Source organism: Triturus cristatus, chromosome 4_1, assembly GCF_964204655.1.
Source record: "Triturus cristatus chromosome 4_1, aTriCri1.1, whole genome shotgun sequence".
Taxonomy (NCBI): Eukaryota; Metazoa; Chordata; class Amphibia; order Caudata; family Salamandridae; genus Triturus; species Triturus cristatus.
The window spans coordinates 478,161,417-478,184,829 of NC_140585.1; the positions used below are offsets into that span (position 1 = coordinate 478,161,417).

Below are 23,413 nucleotides of genomic sequence, written 5' to 3' on the forward strand. Positions count from 1 at the left end.
AAGATGGTAGAGAAATAGACTGGTGCATACAAACAGACAAAGTCAGACTCCATTGCCTCACGTCCGAATCAACACTTTCAATAACCCGGAAATCTGCCGGCAACTCCTGCATGCCCCAACCTCATACCCCTTACCTATTCTTAGCAGAAGCAGCAGATTCTGAGCTGTGCCCTGCTGGTGCAGAGGAATACGGCAGAGTCTGTAGAAGTGCTGCGATCCCGAGCCTCTCAGGGCGGGCACCTAAGCCTTCCGGGTGCCTTCACACTCAGGATAAATGAATACATTTTGTTCTGTGCTTTAGTCGCCCCTCTGTGAGCACTGTCTGGTAGAGGAAGCTCTGTGTTAATAAACACAATCAGAGAGGTGGTTGTGTACAAACAAGCAACAGCCACAATACCGTACTTTTTGAACGTGTAGTTAAATACCTGCTCATCGAGTACCTCATTGGCTGATCATTCCTTGGCACTACCAAAAATTACATTTGGACACATTTGCTCAATTGTAAAACACGCCCTTCTGTGGTTTATTTAACAACTCGTGGCTTTGGGGTTAGGTAACCTATGTTGGATGCTGTGTAAAAGAGTAAATACAAAAATTAATGCAATGAAACTAAGCAACCAGTACTGTCTAAAACACTGTGAAAACTGACACGCATACTGGTATTTTGTTTTGTTAATGTCGATTTTCTCATAGATGCGAGTAAAGTACTCTTAATATCTTAATGAAATCTGCACACTTTTAACTAATAGCACCGGGCGACCTTTGACAAATAGGCAATGAATACATTTTCATGTACCCCCGAAGTCCCCCTGACCCCTACCCCCTTGGCAAACTTCATTGCCTCCAGTGTTTGGGGGATAACCAAGACACAGGAGAGTGAGTCAAATAGTCTAGAAAATGAAAGAGAAGCCGGGATTCGGATTCGCATGCTCCAATCTCGATCGCGTTGTTTAGTCTGTAAGCACTACTTTTATTAATGAGTTTCGCATTAGTAAAGCACCATGGTGTGCATGTGTGGCGACACTTCACCCATGAGGTACGTGCCAAGAAATGGTTGACACAATCCCCACTTTACGTCTTTTTCAATATATTTATTACGAAGTGCAGGACTTTTCCAAGGGATTTTGCACACTACAATCATTCACTCCAAAAAAATAAAACGTGTAGGTAAACAACATTGCCATTATTAATAGCCATTGTCAATAGCTCTAACTCACAAATGCGAGACCTATTTGCATTGCAAATACTTGTTGTCATTGACATCATAACTTTTGACCTGCACATTATACATAGATCACAGCAGCCTACATTTTGCCTTTTGAGGTATCTCAGTGGGACTGGAACTTCTATTTAAAAGGTGCATACCTCTTGATAACTATCTCCTCCTCACTCTTCTCACCATTTGTTTTCATTGGGTACACTGCAGGAATTATCGGAAAATCTCAGATCCATGCTCCCAAATCTCAGTGAGTAAGATATGCCTCTGGGCATTGAATTTTCCAACAGAGGATTTGTCAGATTTTTTCATGACAATTCAACTCCAAATTGGGCTTTTGAGGGCATATTTTAGGAATAGAGGCACAGTGCAGCGCAACAAGTCACCTTGCTGCGCTGCTTCACTGGGAAAGGTCAGGAATGTGCCATATTCAAGGCATACAGCGCATTCCTGACTTTTCCTCATGCACTGTAACTCTTTTGTTGGCCTAACACCAACACAGGCAGCCTTGCCCCAAGGTGCAAGGGTGACTGCGTTGCATGCAAGATTGACACCTTCCTGAAGAAAAACAATCCTCACAGGCATTGTCCTCTTTCTATGTGTGCTACAGAATGCAATACACATGGAAAGAGGTAGTGGCGAGGAGAAATGAAGATATTTCTCCTCTTTACACCTCACCTGGGGAGGTGCATCTTTTGGCGCATTCCCAGGTTTACAAGGTCTTGTAAATCTGGGAATACATCAAAAACCATGAGATGCATGGGATCACCCACACAACGCCCATGGAATGCCTACCTAGAGCAGAGTAAAGCAACACATCCTACACTTTACAGAGCATCTCGTCCAGGTCTTGTAGAAACATGATCACATCATCCTAATGGATGTCTATTGTTGGCACACAACATCTTCAAAACCAGCTACATCTTTGCAAATCCATCACAACCAACACTCCTGCTAATATTGCAAGCAAGGCAACAGGCCTTTTCGAACTAGGTACCCAAGAAATGGAACAACATCCTCATATCCATTAGGCGCACCCCAATGCTGCTCCTTTTTAAATCACAATACAGCACAATGTAGCAGTACACTTATACTTTCAGAACCCAGCAAGGTTCCTATCACTAGTTGACTTATGCTTTTTTTTACCCTGAACAGCGCTCCACTGCTTTTTAGCAAGGTTTGTGCCAAACAAATACAACACACATACGTGCATACATACATACATACATATATGTGCCTGGTGTTAACCAGGGAAAGTTGGAGAGTAATTACAGCCTTTCTTGGCACCAATGCTGCGAGTGGCAGTAAAAACGCCAATTAGGGCAAGGTATACGTCCTTGGGTACGTAGCTGAAAACACTGAACTCGGTGAAAAAGGCATTGAAATTTAGCCAGCACTAACTAGCTGAGCTGTGGAAACATAGTCTACATGACAGTCAGCAACTCATCTGACTACTTGCTCAAAACCTATCCAGATTGTGCCAAAAGTCAAGCCAATACATATGCTAATTGGGAATTAGCGAGAAAATGGTTCTACATGGCCTGTAATAAGTATACCTTGTTATTATAGCATCCCTCCTAACGGGAAACAGCCTTTACCACGAAGCATTTTCCACGCATTACATTTACAACGATACACTTACCTCGTAAACGTCTTCACAACGGGTAATGCTTCAACGACCATCTTTACCACGCAAGCAACGTCATCACGGAACATCGTCATCCTAATCTGAAAAAAGCATCAGTCCGTTTTCAGTGTCGGCGGAGACCTGCAGAAAAAGGAAAAAAAAGAAGAAAGGGGGCTTGGGGGGTCTCCCCCCCAAAAAAAGAAAAAGCGGAGTAAAGGTAAAATCGCGGTAACGGCAAAGCGTGGAAAACACATTCCGTTGTAACGCATGCGTGGTAAAGGCATGCGTTGCAACGGAATGCGTAGTAACGACATATATTCCTCCTAACACAGTTTTCACATGCTGTACAAAACAAGTGATACTATTAAAATTATTTAATGGAAGAGAGGTTTGAACTCATGGCCTGTAGATAATAGCATGTTTCATTGGTCACTGCTCATCTCACTGATCCATTTGCAGTGTGTGCAGGGTCTACAGAAAGTGTAACATATTGCGAGGTTCTCTCTTGTACTAAAGACTGGATGGAAAGTTGCCCAGCATGCTTCAAAGCTGGACAGACAACAAAGCTGAAGTATGTGCATGAAAACACAAAGAAGCAGTTTAAGAAATTTAATTTCCATGTTGTGTCCAGCAGCGACACTCCACATGCATTTCACATACAAAAAACATCTTGTGTTATCTTCGCACAGACTGACACAAGCATGGTACAGGCATAGCACTTTACCCCCGCTAACTATGGTGTCTGTGTTCGACCTTTTAACATGGCTACATTGGCTTATACTGAATTTGCACATTTACCTTGTCTGTAAGACTCTACTACATGGTGTAGAAAGTAGATGCAGGGCCTGGAAGTTAAATGCCACTTATGGGTTGCATAACCTATTGCACCATTCACTCTATTGTCAGTACAAACATGCCTTCAGACTTACTTTGTGTAGCCTGACTGCTGCAATGTAAAACCTGTAGTGCAACCTATTAAAAGAACTTTTTGAAAGTGGTAAGCCTCCTGCTTAAATATTAGTATGTCACACCTATGTAAACCTTGTGGCCCACATAAATGGGTGCATGGTATTTAAAAGCAGGACACGTAAAAAATAAAGAAATTACTGTTGCAATTGTCTCTACAATGACAAGGCCCTAACCCCTCCTGCCCTATATTGAAAATGAGAGTACAGGTTTAAATACTGATACTGTAGCTCTGGAGTGGGTCTAGCTAGAAAAATAAAGAAACAACTAATTTCAATAGTTATTAATATACATATAGGGAGCCTCCAACCTTCAGGATACCCTGAGGGAGTCTGGTCAATCTGAACTAAGACTGGGAGATATTCAGACAGGCTGGTGCAAGGTGGAATGGTACACAGAGCTAACAGTGAGCAGGAAGTTGCCCCTGGACCCGACCCTTCAGTGTGGGCATGGTGACGCCTCAAGGTGCTGGCCTCAGTACCTCAAATGTCAATATTTGGCAGAGCTGGAGTAGTTAGTTGGTGCTAGAGAACAGACTCTGAGATTTGCAACAGTCTCAGATGCACAGTTCTCTCTTCCTGCCCCAGCACTTTTGTTTCTCTCCCGAGTCTGACTACAGTGCAGAATGAAATGCACCAGCATGTACATGCCTGCTTGATAGCTGGGCGTGTGCATGTCATTGAAGCGTAATGCACAAGCGTAGCCCAATCTTGCCCCGGTAGCCCTGGTGATGCTCTAAAAACGGTGCAAAGACTTATTGTGTCGGTAATGCAGTTTAACATGCGAACAGCGTCTTGTATAGTTCTTAAAAATCTTCATATAGACACTAAACATAATGTATTAAAATTGTAAAAGGCACAATAATATTAGTTATTCTGATCCACATTAAGTCACATTAACGTATGCCTCTAAAATACATAAACGAATTGCAGTCTGAAGTTTGAGCTTTTCTCGGCCTCATAGCATAAACTATAAAGAAGATTAGTGAATTATGTTCAACTGTAACTACTTCTCATGTAAATCATCACACCTACATCTAATCTTTTGTGCAGCAATTGGTGGGTTAGGTGAAGACTGAATGTTGCAGATATTGTGTCTTGTAATTGCAAATTGCAAACATTAAGATAGCAGTTTCTCACAGCAGGCGCTCCAGGACTACTCCAATCACTTAAGGAGACTCTTCAAAGAGAGAGGCTCTGTCCAGGGCCTGTTCGCACATTCCTTAAAACGTCTGGTTATCCTTTCACTGTCCTCCTTGAATCATAACCTTGAAAACAAGATACGGCGCGCGTAGTTTGGCCTTTCCTGCTCTGTGATTTCCAGTTTGTTGATACTCCTTACATGAAATATGATTAGAATGGAACATGCGCCACTTAATGTACTTGTGCAGGTGCTGATGTGTGCTGTGTGCCCGCATAGGATGCCATCAAGCCTCTAATTGCTGCAGTCTTTGATGCACGATTGATACACCAACACAGATCCTGCGATACCTGTTATCTGGCACATGCACTGCTTATTCTTGTCTTGTTAATGAATAGCTTTGGTCAACCTTCTCAAAGGAGCCACCCAGTGTCCAGAAAAAAACCATCTCTCTTGACCCAGTCTCACATCTTTATCAATCACCAACAATAAGCGTTCTAGAATGTTCCTTTGTTCAATTATGTCAGCTGGAATTTAAGAATGTACTGTGACATAATTTACTTGGAGGCCCCTTTAACCAGCTCTGGCAGTGCTAAATCCCTGTCATGAGGCAGCTGCAGCCACTGCAAACACCACTGCTTCCCTAGCTAGCCTCATTCTCATGTTAGTTTCTTGTTGCAACGTGTGCAGACTTACATGTTGAATAGTAAGATTTCCTTTTCATCTGTGAAGAGACGACTCCGCAGAGGAATGGAGACTCAAGCTATGTGTATTTGGCTAAAGCAGATATTGTACAAGTTATACAGAAGTAAGAAACAACGGGTCTGATTTACAAATGTATCTAGGTGCATAATTACTCATATGTACATTTCCCATTACATGTAGGTGTAACTCCCGACATTTTTGCTGTTCACCGTTTCCAAGTGGAGATTTACACTTGGGTGTATACTTACAAGTCTCACCATCTCAAATGAAGACATGGAGCGTCCTGTGATTGTATTTTTAGCTGCAAAGGTACTACAACTAATTTTACAGCCTTATTTTACATTTTGCTAGTTAACATACATGTCTGCCACTGGGGCTTAGACCTCTGACATGGAGATTTCCCTATGAGACACTATAGGGAAATGTTACAAAATGCATTATTATGTTTTTAAATTAATACATAATACAAATATACATTAATTCAAAATATGTATTATTAGCCTGGCAATAAACGTTTACTGCACATTAACTACACATATTAAATGCTTATTAAAAAATAATAAAATAATGTCAATGGATTAAATAAATGTCTAAATAATATTTTGCAAACAATTTTTTTAAACTACCATTGCTAATATTTAATATTGAGTAAACAAGGTTAAAAGTTAGATATTTAATTAATATTTTAAAAGGTACATTTTAACAAATATATTAAAAGTTTACTGGATTTTCGGGGTTAAACGGGGTGGCGAGGGATCGACACGATCTCGTGAAGCGTTCTGTGGTCACATATTTTTCGATGCAGCCGTATCCAGTGACATTTGATTTACCTACCATAGGTGTATTTTAACCAGGTTCCATCTCAATTCAGTCCACTTGATGGTGGTCTATCCATTCAGAGGTCAATTAAATAAAGAAAGGAGAGACTGTCCTTGTGATGGTCGGCCTGTCCAATGCACTGTGCACTTTGTTTTCTTTTGTCCTTTTTACCTCTTGTTCCCACAATATGTTCCTATTCAGCTGTTATATCCATCAATTGTAAATATTGTCTCTGCTGCTCTTTGTATTGGGAAGGGTTCGCCTGATGTTTATGCTATGACTATAGTTGACTGTGTCTATCATGTTTTTGTTCCATGTATTCTCACAATTAAGTGCCATGTTTTAGCTGTGTATATGGGCCTAGTTACATGTGAGGGTAGCACCAGGTTGTCATTACCACAAATATGGCGGACCATACATTAGGTTTTTGTTTTTAGGGTCAGAGAGCCTTTGTTGCCATCATCAAACTTTTGTGGTCAGCCATTGGGGGTGGGTACTGAGTTTTGTGACCTTGTTTTTAATTTATTGCTATTGTATCAATGGTGCTGTTTATTTTAAAGCTATTGTTAATATATTATCTGTGTTATTTTTACTGTGTCCTTTTATGGTTTTCCATGTGTGTAAACCGAAGAAAGAAAGAAAGAAAGAAAGAAAGAAAGAAAGAAAGAAAGAAAGAAAGAAAGAAAGAAAGAAAGAAAGAAAGAAAGAAAGAAAGAATATTCGAGTTCTGGAGGCATGTTGAGTGGCAGAATTGTTCTTATGCCAGTTATGGTTTCGGTAGGCTAAAGTACATTTTATAACATTAGCTTTTACTTTTTTTCTAATCAAAAATCAGATTTTATAATTAAATCGATTTTTGAAAATTGCGTGGGAAATAACTTTAAATGACCTTGTTGGCATTTTTCTAGATGGAGATGTAGAATTAAATATCGAAATACCACATTGGCCTGTCCTATGAAAAATGTCGCTAAATCTACACAGTGAAATATCTTTCAGGCATTCTGTTGTGTGAGCTTACCAGATACATTTCATGGCTTACTTATATAACAAAAAGGTTTTCCTACATAACAAAGGCTCTTTTTCACCTTTTATGTTACTGCAGTGAGTTAAACCCAGAGCAGCAAGAACAAAGTAATGCTCGTGGCTGATATAAACTCTTGTACTATATGTAGATGGTGTAAATACACACTATAGCCCATGTATGACACTCAGGGGCATATTCACGAGGAAGTGGCAGTGAGAGACGTTATCCTCCTTGGCTTAACGCCTCTCACCGCCACTTCGGAAACGCTAGGCTGCACCCTATTCTCAAGAATGTGGTGCAGCCTGGCCTTTCCCCCTGCGACGGTGCTAAGTCTCACGACTTAATGCCAACACAGGCACCCTTGCACCAGAGCGCAAGGGTGTCTGCGAGCAGGGAGTTTATGTACAGGAAGATGTCCCTTTCTGCACATAAGCACACCTAAAATGCCGTTTAGTAACTTACGTGTGCTGCTTCATGCAGCACACATGTAAGTTACAAAACAGCATTTAAAAAAAAAGTTTGTTTGTGTACATGAAGGGACACCTTCCTGTACATAAACAAACCATGGCATTTTGCTATTTCCATGTGCGCTGCACAAGGCAGCACACGTGGAAATAGCAAAAACAAGGAGAAATTAAGCAATTCTCCTCGTTTCGCCACCTTAAGACCAAGATTTTTCTGGTCTTAAGTTCAGTGCTGCCAACTATTATTGCCGCCCTTGATAATAGGTGGCAGTGTCGAATTCAATGGGTGTTGCGGTGGTACGCCCACCGCAACACCCACTGCACTCCCCTTTCACGCCAAATGTGTTTCAGCGCGCGCAATGAAATTTGTTTTATTTATTTCTTTTTGAGCCAGACTTTACTACCCCCCACCCTGCCCCTCGCCCCGCCCCGACTCGCCACCGCGCGGCACTCCCTCCACGGGCTGCTACTGTCCAACTCTTTTTTTTTAACTGTGCATGGATAATAGTTTGTTCATCTGATTAGCAAATTCAAACTAAGATCCCAATGTTCTGCACTGTGCAGTGACACATGCATATGTATTGCCATAGGTTTCATGGAAAGGCAAACAATGTAAAACGAAAGGCAAGCCCAAACCTATGATAACCCTATATATTACTCCCAGCATCAATGCTTATATGCACAATCATGCGCTGAGTCTGAATGCAAACAATGTACACCTATGCACATTGAACGTATAAAATATTATGTGATGCAGGCAGGGAAGACAGAAAAATGTGCATGTACACAGAGTAGTATGCAGTGTGCGTTCTGAAAATTGATGGGGAATTACATACTCATGAAGAGCACTCACAAAACTGAAACATTTACGTTCCACCGCCAATGCCCGCCAGCTAACATTATTGCTGCAGTACGCTTTCCGTATGGCCCAGGGCAGATGTGCCTAGACAGCTGTTAGGTCAATAGGCAGAACTTGACTGATCTGTTAGGTGGAATCCCACAACCCAAATGCAGCAGCTGTGCAGTAAATGTGACAGAGACTTGGCTTGTAATTCAACACAACTTTAAAGAAATACTGTACAAGTTGAACATCCTATTACCTAAAGCCTAAATGGGCCAATGTAATATAGGTAAGGTTGTTTAATACATATCATACATGTTACCTATATAAACTTAATATCACATCAGATGCAAATCTGATTGTTTAAAGGTGTAAAACATAAAGGCAATCACCTGAAATATGTGCAGCGCAGTGACGTCTGGAACGAATATACCTTCTCTTAAGCTTGTGATCTAAATAAATCGGTACCTAGCCTGGTCTTTGGGAGTTTCAAACCGCATCAATAGACCTCTTGGAGGGGACCTGCTGCTACCACTGTCGAAGCATTTGTTATAAAGATCACTGCACTTCAGGCCCTCAAAGGAGCGTGGTATACCCTATGTAAATACCAATATATAGCAGGACAGTGCGGTGCATTATAACGATGCTTCTCCGTCAAGCTCTCCTAGCTTGGAAGACATCTGTAGGAACCTTTAGGTCTGCTCATTAGAATGAATCTGCCCAGGCTTCTTTCAGATTCATGGATGCTTCATTTATACTAAAGGCCTGTGACATCATTGAAGAGTGAATTGGCAGATGCGGGGAATAACTGTTTTGTGTTAACTGCTTCATACTGTTATTGAACCTTCTGGAAATCCTAGTTAAGTGCAAAGCGTTGGCTGAGAAATGTAAAGAGCCGTGTGCAAACGCTGACTGTGACTAACTCTGTCACTACTCTCTTCCTAAGTACCTACACGTGTGAGCGTTGGGAACACACGTCATCCTTGAAAACAAATCAAAAACTGCACCCTCTCACGCTGATCTTGTGTCATTCCAGAGAGAACTCTATTCCGCCATCTCAAAAAACATTCCAAGCAATGCATAAACAATTTGGGGGCATATTAACAAGGGCTTTATCTCCGCTTTTTGGGCTTCAAAGCGGAGATAAAACTTTCGCCCTATTTACAAGAGGGTGCTAACATGCATAATCGCACGTTAGCACCCTTTTTCCCGACGCCACCCTTTGCATCTCTAATGAGATGCAAAGTGGGCGTCACTGGGCAGTACATCCTTGCAAATATCGCTGATGTGCACATCGCAATATTTACAAGGCTGCCCCAGCATTTTAGCAGACGTTAGTTTTTGGGAAAAAACGCTATTTTCTCTAAAAACTAATGTCTGCTAAAGTCCTGACTTACCCATCCTTAACATACGAGGTGGATTATGCTGCTACGACCACAGGGTCGTATCAGCAAGGTTATCACCCTTTTGCTGGGAACATCGCTTGAAAACCAGCGATGTTCCCTGCAAAACGGCGATTTCCCCCGCTATCTCTGGAATTTTTATCGCCGTGGAGAAATGCGTTGTTAATAACGCGCTACCAGGGCGATAAATTCCAGAGATAGCCAGCGATAACAAAATTATCGCTAAGCACGGCAGGCGATAATTATCGCTGGCCGTTGATAATATGCCCCTGAGAGAGAGAGAAAAGAACACAGACAAGCGAACACTGGCCTTGCTTATTTATTAGGAGTGGCGTTCCATGACACTGAACGTGATGCTCACGAGCAGGAGGCGTGCCCATACTGGACGTGCACAAACAGCGTGGAGTTTCTAAGGAGGTCTCCATTCTTCTTAAACAATGGGACTGTGCGATAACCTGGTGAGAAGAGGAGAAGGAGGATTCCATTAGAGTAACAAGTTTGTGTTGCAGTCGGTAGAAAGAAGCAATTCACTTTCAGCTAAATATGAAGAATGGGCTTTATTTCCTTCCACACCAGCGTTTTCTTTTTGAGACAAATAATTCTGCCACAGTTGAAGAGCTTACATGTCAATAACTGTTTTTGTGGTTGCTATGTTTAAGCTGTAAAATATCTGGAAAATGTTAAAATTTAGAATTACACGACAAAGGTGTCTTCCAATCTCATGAAGGAGATTAGCAATTAATAATAGATCGTATATACTTCTAAGGTACATATTGCATATGGTTATAAAAGGCAGGTGTTCATATTAAAGGAAAATGAGGTGTGTTAAAGACAACAACACGTTTTTAGTTCATTAAGTGAAAATATGTTAGTAATTATAGCTAGCTAGAGACTCCATGAATCGTTTTTCAAAAGTTTCTCTTTCTTAAATACATAATTACTTCTTTTACAATCTAAATGCAATGTCATATACCAAAAGCAAAACAATTGAAAAGGAAACCTACTGTCTGGTAGACATTGAAAACAACAAAGTGGCCAAAAATGACAACCTGAACTTTTAGTGGATAAAGGAGATTTTATGTCAAGAGAGGAGGCTAGCATTCTTCATATTACTTTTATTCAATCCCCTGCTGCAGCACTTTAAAGAACGTCCCAAATCGAATAACATGGCCGCACAATAGGAAACAGAACTCTTCCATCCTACAATATACCCTTATCTCTCTAGCTCTTCCCCTTTTGTTACTTCCTCTGCTGGAAGATAAGTATATCTATATTTCATAAGCAGCATATTGGTTATTTGTGGTGGAGTGCCTGGCCCGTAAATCTCTAAATCAGGCACCTGGGGGGTCATTAAAATGGCGGAAGGACCGCCACTGCCGGCCTGGCGGTGGCGGTCCCTTCGCCATCTGACTCCCATTTCCCATCCACATTAGGATGGCGGGGGGAATTGCGTTGTGACTGTGGCGGTCACAAAGACCACCCTCCACGCTGCCGCCACAGGCAATCTTCACGATTGCCAGGCGGGATGGTCAGCATGGGTAAAATGGCGGATTACAATGCTGACGTCAGGCAGTATTTCAATGGCGGTGGACCTGTCATGGAAAGGCTGGCGGGGGCTGGGTTCAGGGGCTCGTTGCGGGCCCCCTCTGTGTGGGGGGAGGGTGTATGTGCATTGGGTGAAGTACCCCCCTACATTTCCATGCATAAGGTAGAAGGCACCGCACAGGCAATATGCAATTTCCAACACCGCGGTACCATCCAAAAAGTGAAGTTGGTGGATGCGACCGCCATTGTGGCAGTCGCATCGTGATTTGGAGTGCGGGACCGCCCCTTACAGGCGGTGGGTCCCGTACACGCTACGATGCGGCCCCCTGGTGTCTCCATAACTAGAGATATTTAAATAATCACAGGAACAACTGTTGCTTACTACTTGTTACCTTGAATGAGTATGGCAGACTCTGGGCCTAATTAGAAGTTTGGCGCAGCGTAATTCCAGTGCGTAATTTCAGTCCGCTCAAACACGGGTCCCGATTTCACCTTTTCTCTAGCAAGGGAGGGAGCAAACAATATCTGTTGCGAGATGAAGATCTTCCAGTGCAGCTGGTATGTCACCTTCACTTCTGTGTTTTGGGTGAAGCCAGTTTGTGCAGTCTCCCCAAAAAATGAAAGATGAGCTCTTCGTGTCAATTGGGCCGGTAGTTAGAGTGTAAGCAGGTCCGCTCCCATCTTTGTTAGCAATGAAATAACCAATGCGCTTTTTTCATACTAAATATAAATGTCTTGGCCATAGTGACTGATTAGCAAGTGCTACTCGTTCACAGCTGATATTTCACTAGCCAAGTAAATGCTCTTACTAATACAAGGGTTTAGCAGGATCCAGAGTTAGGGCCCTATGTGCTCTTCCCTGCGCTAGCACACAAACTGCTGCGATGTGCCGGTGCAGGCACTCTTGCTCCATGGTGTAAGGATGCCTGCGTCGTGGGGAGATTGTTTTTGTGCAGGAAGGGGCACCTTCCTTCACAAAAAACTATCAATTGAGGTGATTTCCTCTTCAAATGTGTGCTGCAGAATGCAGCACGTATTGAAAGAGGGAAAAAACAAGGAGAAATGAAAAATTTCTCCTCCTTGCGCATCGCTACTCCTCCCCTGGGGTCGCTTAGTATTCTGACGCATTTCCAGGTTCACGATTGCTCGTAAATCTGGAAATGCATCAGTGCATATGGGTGTTGCGTGAGAACAACTACAGCAACACCCATGTCACGCCCCTAACACGCAAAGTGTTGCATGAAAAGGGGCGATATTTATAAGCACGTGTAAAGCCACGCAGGCTGGCTTTAAGTATGCTTGTAAATATCACGCAGCAGGTTGCACCTCCAGTGCTGGCGGTGCATCGGGCATGTAAATACGCCCCAAAGTAGTTTTTATAATTACAATTTCCACTGTAAGGAAAGGTCACCTTTTCGGATGTCCACTCCCTACATTTTGGACTGATGCTGAAGGTGCATGGATTTTTTGAACACTGCCATTAAGCACCCGTGTATGTGCTCTGACCCCTAAAAATATGTAGAATTGGAAAATCCCTGACTGGCATATGTAACTGCTCCATAAGTCCCCAGTATATAGTACTATGTATACCCTGGGCCTGTAAGTTAAATGAGACCAATGGACTGCAGCACATATTGTGCCACCACTGAACTGACTAATGGAAGCATGACTCTAGGCCTGCTATTGCAGCCTAGATATGCAGTTTATAAACAGCAAATTCGACCTGGCAAAACAAACCTTTTGCCATGACTAAACATTCATTTGATACATATGCCACCGCCACAATAAGGTAGGCCCTGTAGCGGGGTGCATGGTATTTAAAAAGTAGGGTGTAGATACTTGAGTTTTACAGGTTCTGGCAGTACAAAATCTCCAAAGTAATTTTTCAATGTGGTAAGGCTGGCTTTCCCATGCAAAAGCACTAGGTTAAATGATAACACCATGTAATGCATAACTTCAGTTTAGGAATAGCAAGACCCATGATTCTAGATTTCAAATTAATAGAAATTTAAAATCCAAATTAATAGTAAAGTCACATTTAGCAAATAACTATTTTGAAAATGCCACTTTTAGGAAGTTAGATTCTTCCCGCCTAAAAGCTATAGTAGCCCTTTCCTTTACATTGCCTAGGGCAGGCCCCTGGGAACGTTTTCCTTATTGGTTAGGGACTCTCCCCGACCCCACCACAAGCTAATGTCAGGCATAAAAGTGGCACACAGGTTACCTTCCTCAGAACACCTATGGACCTGTTGAAGACAGAACAAGGACTGCACATGCTGAAATATGGTATTAAGAAAGAGGACTGCACTTACTATAACCCATGGAGAGACACTCCTAGGGTTGGACCTACCCCCACTCGTATCCAGGACTGTAGAGTGGCTTCCAAGGTCTAGCTGGTTGTCTCCTGTTAAGCCCCAGGAATTCAAAAGCTGCAAGTAGCCCAAGAATCTGCTGAGTCAGCTGACCAATTCCACCTGGATTTTCCCTGTGCCTTGCTGGTGGCTTCTAGTTGGAAAACATCTTACAGAGTTAAATGTGTTTGGTGAGGAGACCCACAAGATTAAGCCACACTTTACAGGTAGAAGTGAATTTGTGGTGTAAATTCTAAGATGCAGTTGCCCGAAAATCTATGTAGGAAGTACCACCCTCCAGGTATATAAGTGTATACTATAGCACCTAAGGGATATAAACAACTGTGATACTAGCTACCCGGTGGCAAGACACTACAAAGAAACGCATGGGGGGTGAGAAAGACTTGAAATACAGCATGATTGATGGTATAAATAGTGATGAAAGAGGTGGCAATAGAGAGAAACAACATAGGATTTTGGAATCAAAATATATTTTATCCCTGGATAACAAAGAATCTAGTAGTTTGAATTGTGATGAAGAGATGCATGTACATTTGTAAATAGATAGTTTAGAAAGAGATATCTGCACAACAGGAATCCCAGTTGTTTCCCTCATTTTAATTGGTTTTAGACTACCTGTTTAGAAACTCTCTTTGACAAGCAGAGTAAATATTTTTATCATTTTGCTACAGAGTTTAATTCTTCTATATGTGTGCTTTTACAGGGTGACAAGAGTGTGGTGAACACGTCTCACAAGCATTGAAGATTGTTTAGGGTGTGGATACAGGAAGGGAGTGCCACTTTCTACATTAACTGTGATCTACTGGCCAGGGTGAAACAAGCTCACTGGGGCCATATGTGAACCTAAGAACTGGATAATTTGTTGCCAGTTGTGTCTCCCTTATGCCCTCCCGCAACCAAACACCATGGCTCTAATTATTATATTGCTCATAGTAGACCAATCATATTTGGAACAATTTATCATGTTGGACTGGATTCAATCCCTGAGACCTCTGGGACCATCCCCTTGCCAGCTTAGCAGAAAAGGTATTAACAGAGCAGAGTGACGCTCAGGTGGGGGTGTATACTGGACCCAAGGAGAAAATGAAGAAATCGCTGCGTCCGCTTATGTGCCTGCCCATGGATCATTTCCAGGAGCCATCGGTCCTGGACAAAGGTGGAGGAGCAATTCCCTACCTTAGGCACTGCTCTTCCCTAGTGCACCCCATCCTCCTTATATGGTCTGGGAGGTGGGTGGTGGGAAGTTGCCTGGTCCATGTGCGGCATCATTACTTTTACTGCTGCCTCTACTCCATATAGCATGGCGTCTCCCCTCTCTCTGATACTGTGCTCTAGCTTTAGTCCATTAATTCTGCATGGCCCAGCGGATCACCATCAAATTTAACGAGGAGCCATTAAGGTGCTTTATTTTCTACTATGAATGGAACACCCAGAAAATGTTTTGCTTTCACTTTGTCCATGAAGTACTACAATTTGTTCCTGAACTTGAAGGAGCAGTCATGAAGGAGCAGCCGTACAGGTATGTGCATTGGAATGGCATATGATCATTTTCCAACATATCTTCAAGTGTGCAGAACTAGTGCTACAATGTAAAGGTGATAGGAGCAATATTTAAGCATAGTGTACAATCAAAGTTCTGAGAGAAGACTGACTCCTTGTTTCTTGATGTTGCTAGGCTGCTTTACTTCTCCAAGTTGTTGTTGGGCCACTCAGTGGGTTCCATCTGAGCAGATCTCTGGATGGTGTTATCTCAGTAGCCTGGAGAAGTGGCCCACCAAGTATGTTTCAAGATTCACTGATATGCTCCCTCCTCCAGACCTCTGACTTGAATGTTATCTATCCAAGAGTGATTTCCCAAGTCTCTGATGTAGAGCCCATTGCAGTGCGTTATTACAATGTGGCCCAGGACTCAAGCAACTGGTGTCCACCCCCACCCACCTCGCCGGACACACACTCGACGCAGTCTTCTCTTCCAGCACAGACATCGACTTCAGCCACGCCACAGAGCTTCAATGGACGGACCACAGCTGCGTCCACTTCACCTTCAAGAGAACGACGACCCACCAACACCAGCAACAGGCCGCCCGCAGAAGCTGGAACAAGATCACAGCAGACCAGCTCGCCACCTCCCTGAGCCAGCACCCTCCTGCCAGCTCAGCGAACCCCAGCCAGGCCGCCGACAACCTCACGAAGTGGATCAGCAACTGCGCGGACGAACTCGCCCCACTGAGGACCCCGCCTAGCAGACCCGGCAGCAAGAAGGCCCCATGGTTCACCGACGAACTCAAGAGCTCCAAGAAGAACTGCCGAGCTCTCGAGAAAGTCTGGAGAAGGGAACCGACACCGGACAACAGGACCTCCTTCAAACTTGCCACCCGGAAACACCACCAGCTGATCCGCGCCGCCAAGAAAACAGCATTCAAGGACCGGTTCGACAACAACGCACACAACTGCAAGGAACTCTTCAACATCGTGAAAGAGCTTTCCAACCCCAGCGCAGGAAACAACGACATCACCCCATCGCAAGACCTCTGCAACTCCCTCGCTTCATACTTCCACAACAAGATCGCGGACATACACAACAGCTTCAACAACCAACCAACGCACACCATGACCGAGCAACCACCCCCCACCACCACCCTCCACGCCTGGACCCCGATCAGCACCGAAGACACCATCCGCACGATGAACTCCATCCACTCCGGATCACCGACCGACCCCTGCCCTCACCACGTCTTCAACAAGGCCGACGCTGTCATCGCACCCCACCTGCGAGACATCATCAACACATCCTTCGACACCACCATCTTCCCTGAGAGCTGGAAACACGCCGAACTCCGCGCTCTACTCAAGAAACCAACAGCGGACCCCACCGACCTCAAGAATTACCGCCCCATCTCGCTCCTCCCGTTTCCAGCCAAAGTCATCGAGAAGACCGTCAACAAGCAGATGGCCGCCTTCCTCGAGACGAACGGATCCCTCGACCCCTCACAGTCCGGCTTCCGAGCCAACCACAGCACCGAGACCGCCCTCATCGCCGCCACCGATGACATCCGAGCCCTGATGGACAATGGAGAAACAGCGGCCCTCATCCTCCTAGACCTCTCCGTGGCATTCGACACGGTCTGCCACCGCACCCTAGTACGGCGCCTCAGCAACATCGGAATCCAGGACAAGGCGCTGGAATGGATCATCTCCTTCCTCGACGGAAGAACACAGAGAGTCCGCCTACCACCATACAAGTCAGAGGCCTCCGAAGTCATCTGCGGCGTCCCCCAAGGATCATCTCTGAGCCCCACCCTCTTCAACGTCTACATGAGCCCCCTCGCGGCCATCGTACGCAAACACAACCTCAGCATAATCTCCTACGCCGACGACACCCAGCTGATCCTCTCCCTGACCAACGACCCCGCCGCCGCCAGAGCCAACCTGCACGAATGGATGAAAGAGGTAGCCGAGTGGATGACGACCAGCCGCCTGAAACTGAACTCGGACAAGACGGAGGTCCTCATCCTGGGCTCCTCACCCTCCGCCTGGGACGACTCCTGGTGGCCTCCCGCCCTGGGCACCGCACCCAAACCGACAGACCATGCACGCAACCTGGGCTTCATCCTGGACCCCTCCCTCTCCATGACCAGGCAAGTCAACAACGTCTCCTCGGCGTGCTTCAACATCCTACGCATGCTACGGAAGATCTTCTGGTGGATCCCCACCGAGACCAGGAAGACCGTCACCCAGGCCCTCGTCACCAGCCGACTGGACTACGGCAACGCCCTCTACGCCGGTACCACCGCCAAGCTCCAGAAGAGACTCCAGCGGATCCAGAACGCCTCAGCCAGACTCATCCTCGACATCCCACGAACCAGCCACATCTCCGGACATCTGAGAGACCTTCACTGGCTCCCCGTCAACAAAAGAATCACCTTCCGCCTCCTCACCCACGCACACAAAGCCCTACACGACCAAGGCCCGAGCTACCTCAACAGCCGAGTCAACTTCTACGCTCCCAAACGCCACCTCCGATCAGCCAACCACGCCCTCGCCGCCGTCCCCCGCATCCGAAGAGCGACTACAGGAGGAAGGTCCTTCTCCTACCTGGCCGCCAAGACCTGGAACTCCCTCCCGACCGACCTGCGCCTGACCCAAGACCACCTCTCCTTCAGGAAGAAGCTGAAGACCTGGCTGTTCGAGCAGTAGCGGCACCCCCCCCCCCCCCCCCAGCGCCTTGAGACCCCACGGGTATGTAGCGCGCTTTATAAGTGTCACTGATTGATTGATTGATTGATTGATTGATTATATGAAGGACTGCATTCACTCTAGGTGCTCAATCTTGGTTTACTAGTCTAGGACTCTTGTGTTGACAAAGTCAATATCAGCACAAGTTGAGATTTTAGAGCCTAGGTCAGCACTGAGGTCTGAGATAACTTTAGTGCCACCATGCAGAGTTGTAGGCTAGTTAGAATGTGTTCTTTGGTCAGTGCCATGTGTACAGCGACTTTACTTTGTGTTATATCACAGGTATGTCTCATCAGGACCTAGCTTCCTCTGAGTGGTGTTTCTTTGGCAGCAATGAATCTTTATAATCTAGTAGTTCAAGATTGCAAGATGTAAGTTCTGCTTTTCTGCTGAGTCCCAGGGCATAGTATGCTGCATACTGTGGTCCCCTTAACAAATCTGACTGCTGCAGTGTTTCTCATCTGCCCCCCTCACTGCAACTCGTTAGGATGGAGGTCTGTAGTAACAGACCCTCTCTCCACAGTGGTAAATGGGCATGCCAGTCTCCTATTAGAGATTGTGCCATTGCTCTCCAGCAATCTTGCTTGGCTTACAAGCTGCATTAGGTCAAACAATGTGGACCACTGATCTTGGTAGTTGATTTCAAATGTACTCACTCAGAGATTAAGGGGCATATTTATGAGGGCAGTGCATCATGCTTGCACCACGCATTGGGGTACATGAATGATACAAGCCTCTCAGTCATATTTATGAAGCCAAGCAAAGCCACTTTGTGTGGCTTTGAATGGATTCACAAATATGGAGTAGTGCGCTACGTAGTCTTAGTCTGTGCAAGGGAGGCATTCCATGGGCATTACGGTGGGTGTTCCAGTGCAACTCCCATGGTTAAGCCTTCCCAGATTCAGAAGGACTTTTAAACCTGGGAATATGTCAAAATCTTACGCCTGCCTAGGTGAGGCGTATCAAGGAGAAATATCGTTATTAGTGCCGTATTCTGCAGCGCACATAGAAAGAGGAAAATTCCTCTATGGATTGTTTTTGTGCAAGGATGTGCCCCTTCCTGCACAAAAAACAATCCTGCCTGTAACGCAGGCACCCTTGCAGAAGGGTGCAAGGGTGCCTGCATTGGCGGGTAAAGGACAAGAATTCACCGTATTGGATAAATACGGTTCATTTCTGCCCTTTCGCTGTGACGCAGCGCTTCCAGAGCCACCATTTCAGTAAATATGCCCCTGAGTCTCTTATGACCCTTCAAGTATTTCTGGATACTGGCTTACACAGGAGGCACAGCAGAAAGATTACAATTTGGGTTCATGCACCAATATGTTCTATTCTTCACATGAAGCCTTGCGTATGTCAAGATTTTTATAGCTAATATGTTGGCAATCATTCTCATTGATCCAATATGTATACTTCGGAATGATCATTGTTGTTGGCTTCAAACTCCAGTGACGTGGCTTTATGATTGTTTGAATCAGGTATTCAATATCCATTTGTCGCTAATGCCATATCCCATTGCCTTCTCCTCTTGTGTTGGAGAGCAAGCTTAGTTTTTCAAACTTGTTCGCAAAGGCTCCTGTCCTTACTTGTGATGTAGATTTATTTAAGTCATTTGCAAATATTCCTGAACTTTCCATGACCATCTAGGGGAAATAAGATTCTGGCAATATTTGTTGCTTGCTGTCACAACCCGTGGCAAAAGCTGAATGTTGAAGATGCTCCCAGCACACGCAGCATGTCTTCAGATTTGCACATATGCTTCAACTAAACTAAATTAGCCATTGCATAACCATGCCATTCTTGTGCAGCATCCTACACATGTATGTTTCCTAATTTATTTGCATTGAATACCTTGGGCCCGATTCACAGAACTAACTTAAGACAAAATCCTAAACTTACTACCATTTTCGTATTCACAGAAGGCACTTACTCATTTTGGTATTCACAGTAGACACTTACTCACTTCGGTATTCACAGAAGTTAGGAGTCCTAACTTTAGGACTCCTAAATGCCTTCTGTGAATACCGAAAGTCTTAAAATTAGGATTTTTCTCAGTTTAGGAGTCCTAAAGTTAGGAGTCCTAACTATACTACTACTAAACTGCGAAAAATCCTAATTTTAAGACTTTCGGTATTCACAGAAGGCATTTAGGAGTCCTAAAGTTAGGAGTCCTAAGTTTACTACTACTAAATTGAGAAAAATCCTAATTTTAAGACTTTCGGTATTCACAGAAGGCATTTAGGAGTCCTAAAGTTAGAAGTCCTAACTATACTACTACTAAACTGCGAAAAATCCTAATTTTAAGACTTTCGGTATTCACAGAAGGCATTTAGGAGTCCTAAAGTTAGGACTCCTAACTTCTGTGAATACCGAAATGAGTAAGTGCCTTCTGTGAATACCAAAATGGTAGTAAGTTTAGGATTTTGTCTTAAGTTAGTTCTGTGAATCGGGCCCTAAGTATAAAAATAATGCTTCGCAATAAAAGTATCAGCGCTCCAGGCATTTCTTCCAAATGTATCTCTGCTTCTCAATGGACTGTTCTTAGGAATTCCAGCGGAATATAATGGTGACAAATTTATAGGACAGAAATTGAAGAAGAAGAATTTGAACAGCAAAATGTCTTCCATTTTACTTGAATCAGTTCTGTTTTCATCTGACATCCAAGAAATACGTTTGTACAGCAATTTCGGAAGCATGTCCAGCGCTACACTTTTCGAATGTTCACATTTGGGAAAATGAATCTAAGTTTTTCTCATCTGGCTTGACAGCTTAGCTTTCTGTCCGACCCTGTGTTAATACTCTTCTAAAAAAAATGTGCATGCACGGACCTTCAGAGGAGTAAACATTGCTCAACCCATGGTATTGTCTGTTTGATGTATCATTTCACCTTCTACATAGAACATCCAATGCAATGCTTGTGGAACTATTTTTGGTAAGACGTGAGTTGAAGTCTGCCCCTGACATGGCCTTGCCCTTGGCTCTTCTCTTTGCATATTGGGATGGACTGACCCAAAAGTGGTCATACAAAAGTCTTACGAGATTCCAGCTTTTATTTTGAGCTCTGGTGTCTTCTTATCTTTGCTGCAGCGAAAGGGTATTTTTCGGCTCCTCGTTGCCTCTCAGCAATGACTCTTTTGATGAGTACATGATTTCTTCCATTTTTTGAAGCTCTGAGCAACTTCTCTTTGTTACTATATGGGCCAAGTGCAAAGTATGTCTTTGACTGGCCTGCCTTTAATGTCTAAACATATGTAAACATAGACATGAACAACTGCTATTTGTATGTCTTACCAAGTCAAAGCCAGGTCTGTTGGTTTTTGCGAATGGCTGTTTAGAAGAGGAATATTGCAGGTCCTTCCTCCGACTGGCCAACGGAGGAAATGATTAATGATGGCTAATTATGCATTAAGGTATATTTCTGCCTGAGGCTCATCTGCTACATGACAGCGTCTTGATATAGCTAATTTTATTGAACACTCAGCCTTTAGAATATTTCACTAGTAAAGCAACACTAGTTGACAGTAAATATGCCAGTAATTATGCCAACATAAGGTTTTTGTGTAGATTTTTGGCTACTTGAAGTGATCATTAGAGCCAGAAACGCAGAACAATAGTCAATGTGATCAATTTGGAAATTGTAGTACTCAAGTGTCTAAGCAAATGCTTCAATGGGTCACCTAAGTATGAATTGCTGAATATATTTTGGACAGTAGTGCAAAATGACCCATCTGTGGGGCAAAGGAGGCAGTATTAGGGATGTGGATTCATTAATTTATTCTGAAAATGGCATGGAACATAGTAAGGCCAATCATCTTTTGTTAAACATCTATTTTTGAGCAGCAAACATCTTTATCATGTGGCACTCAGGATGTCCTTTAAAGTTTCTTGGTAATTTTTTTATAGTACTGCAAAACGTGCATAACCACACTCTATTGCTAGTGCTAATTTGAGCAGGTGTTTGCAAATGGGCCCCAATGGCACTTTGTAGAAAAGCAGGATCTGCTTCTTATGGTTACTCCTACTTTTTGCTTGATGTTATACTGTTTTAGACTAGTCTGACTGGGATCCTGCTAATCAGGCCCCCCTTCTATCTGCTTTCTCCCTAAAATGTATTGACATGTACTTAGGTACACTCCAGATTGGATACTGGGGTACCCTTAAAAGTCGCTAGTATATGGTACACATGTACCCAGGGCATAGATACTCCAGAGGCCTTCCATGGGCAGAAGCATGTAAAATGCCACCTCTGAGAGGCCATGCAAAATTAAACTACAGGTCTGCCATTGCAGCCTGTGTAAGACGGTGCATGCACCACTTACGTTAGATATAGGTCTACTATTTCTATAGGTCACTACACTTAAAACCCTATAAGTCACCCCTACACCAGGTCTTAACAATCCTGAAGGCAGGGTGCTGGGTTTTACCTGAGAGTGTTTGGTATCAAACACCTTGGAATCATACCTAAATCCATAGTTTTTGGGCTCACCATGCCTTTCCAGTTTGAACCCAGCCATATACAAATCCATCTTGACCCTGTGCCTCATGGGAACAGTCCAGCCCGAACTGCCAACTTCCTCCCTGGACTGGAAACAAGCATCCTAGGACGGTTTTCACCCCTCTTCATCCAGGATAGCTTGATGCCAGTGGCACGGAGAGCACGGGACCCACGTCTGGGCATACCCTTCCCACTCGGGGGGACAAATGCAAAAACAACAGTTGATGGGCAGAATGCAGAACAATGTCATACATTCACCCCAGTACAGAGATCTGTGCCTAAATCCATCGTTTTTTTGCTCACCATGCTTTTCCATTTTGAAGCCAGCCATATGCAAATCAGTCTTGACCCTGTGCCTCACGGGCCAGTGTGCCACTGGATTCCAGCTATCCTGGCTGCAGAGGGGTGAAACCCCGAAACTGGTCCTAGGATGCTTTTTTCGGATCCAGGGAGGACCTGGCTTTGCAGTTTGGGCTGGACTCTTCCCATGAGGCACAGGGTCAAGACTGATTTGCATATGGCCAGATCTAAACTGGGGTGGCATGGTGAGCAAAAGAATG

At 44.1% G+C, this 23,413-nt stretch overlaps 1 protein-coding gene across 3 annotated transcripts in view; it reads right to left on the minus strand.

Moving 5' to 3' along the window:
• Positions 1-10,506: 10,506 nt before the first annotated feature.
• Positions 10,507-23,413, minus strand: part of PLCZ1 (phospholipase C zeta 1) — a 1,132,435-nt gene continuing 1,119,528 nt past the window's right edge. For all 3 annotated transcript variants that reach the window (XM_085652690.1, XM_085652689.1, XM_085652688.1), the window contains one exon: positions 10,507-10,660. In XM_085652690.1, the coding sequence (XP_085508816.1) occupies positions 10,563-10,660 (98 nt within the window). In that variant the 3' untranslated portion in view covers positions 10,507-10,562. The remainder of the gene's footprint in view (positions 10,661-23,413) is intronic.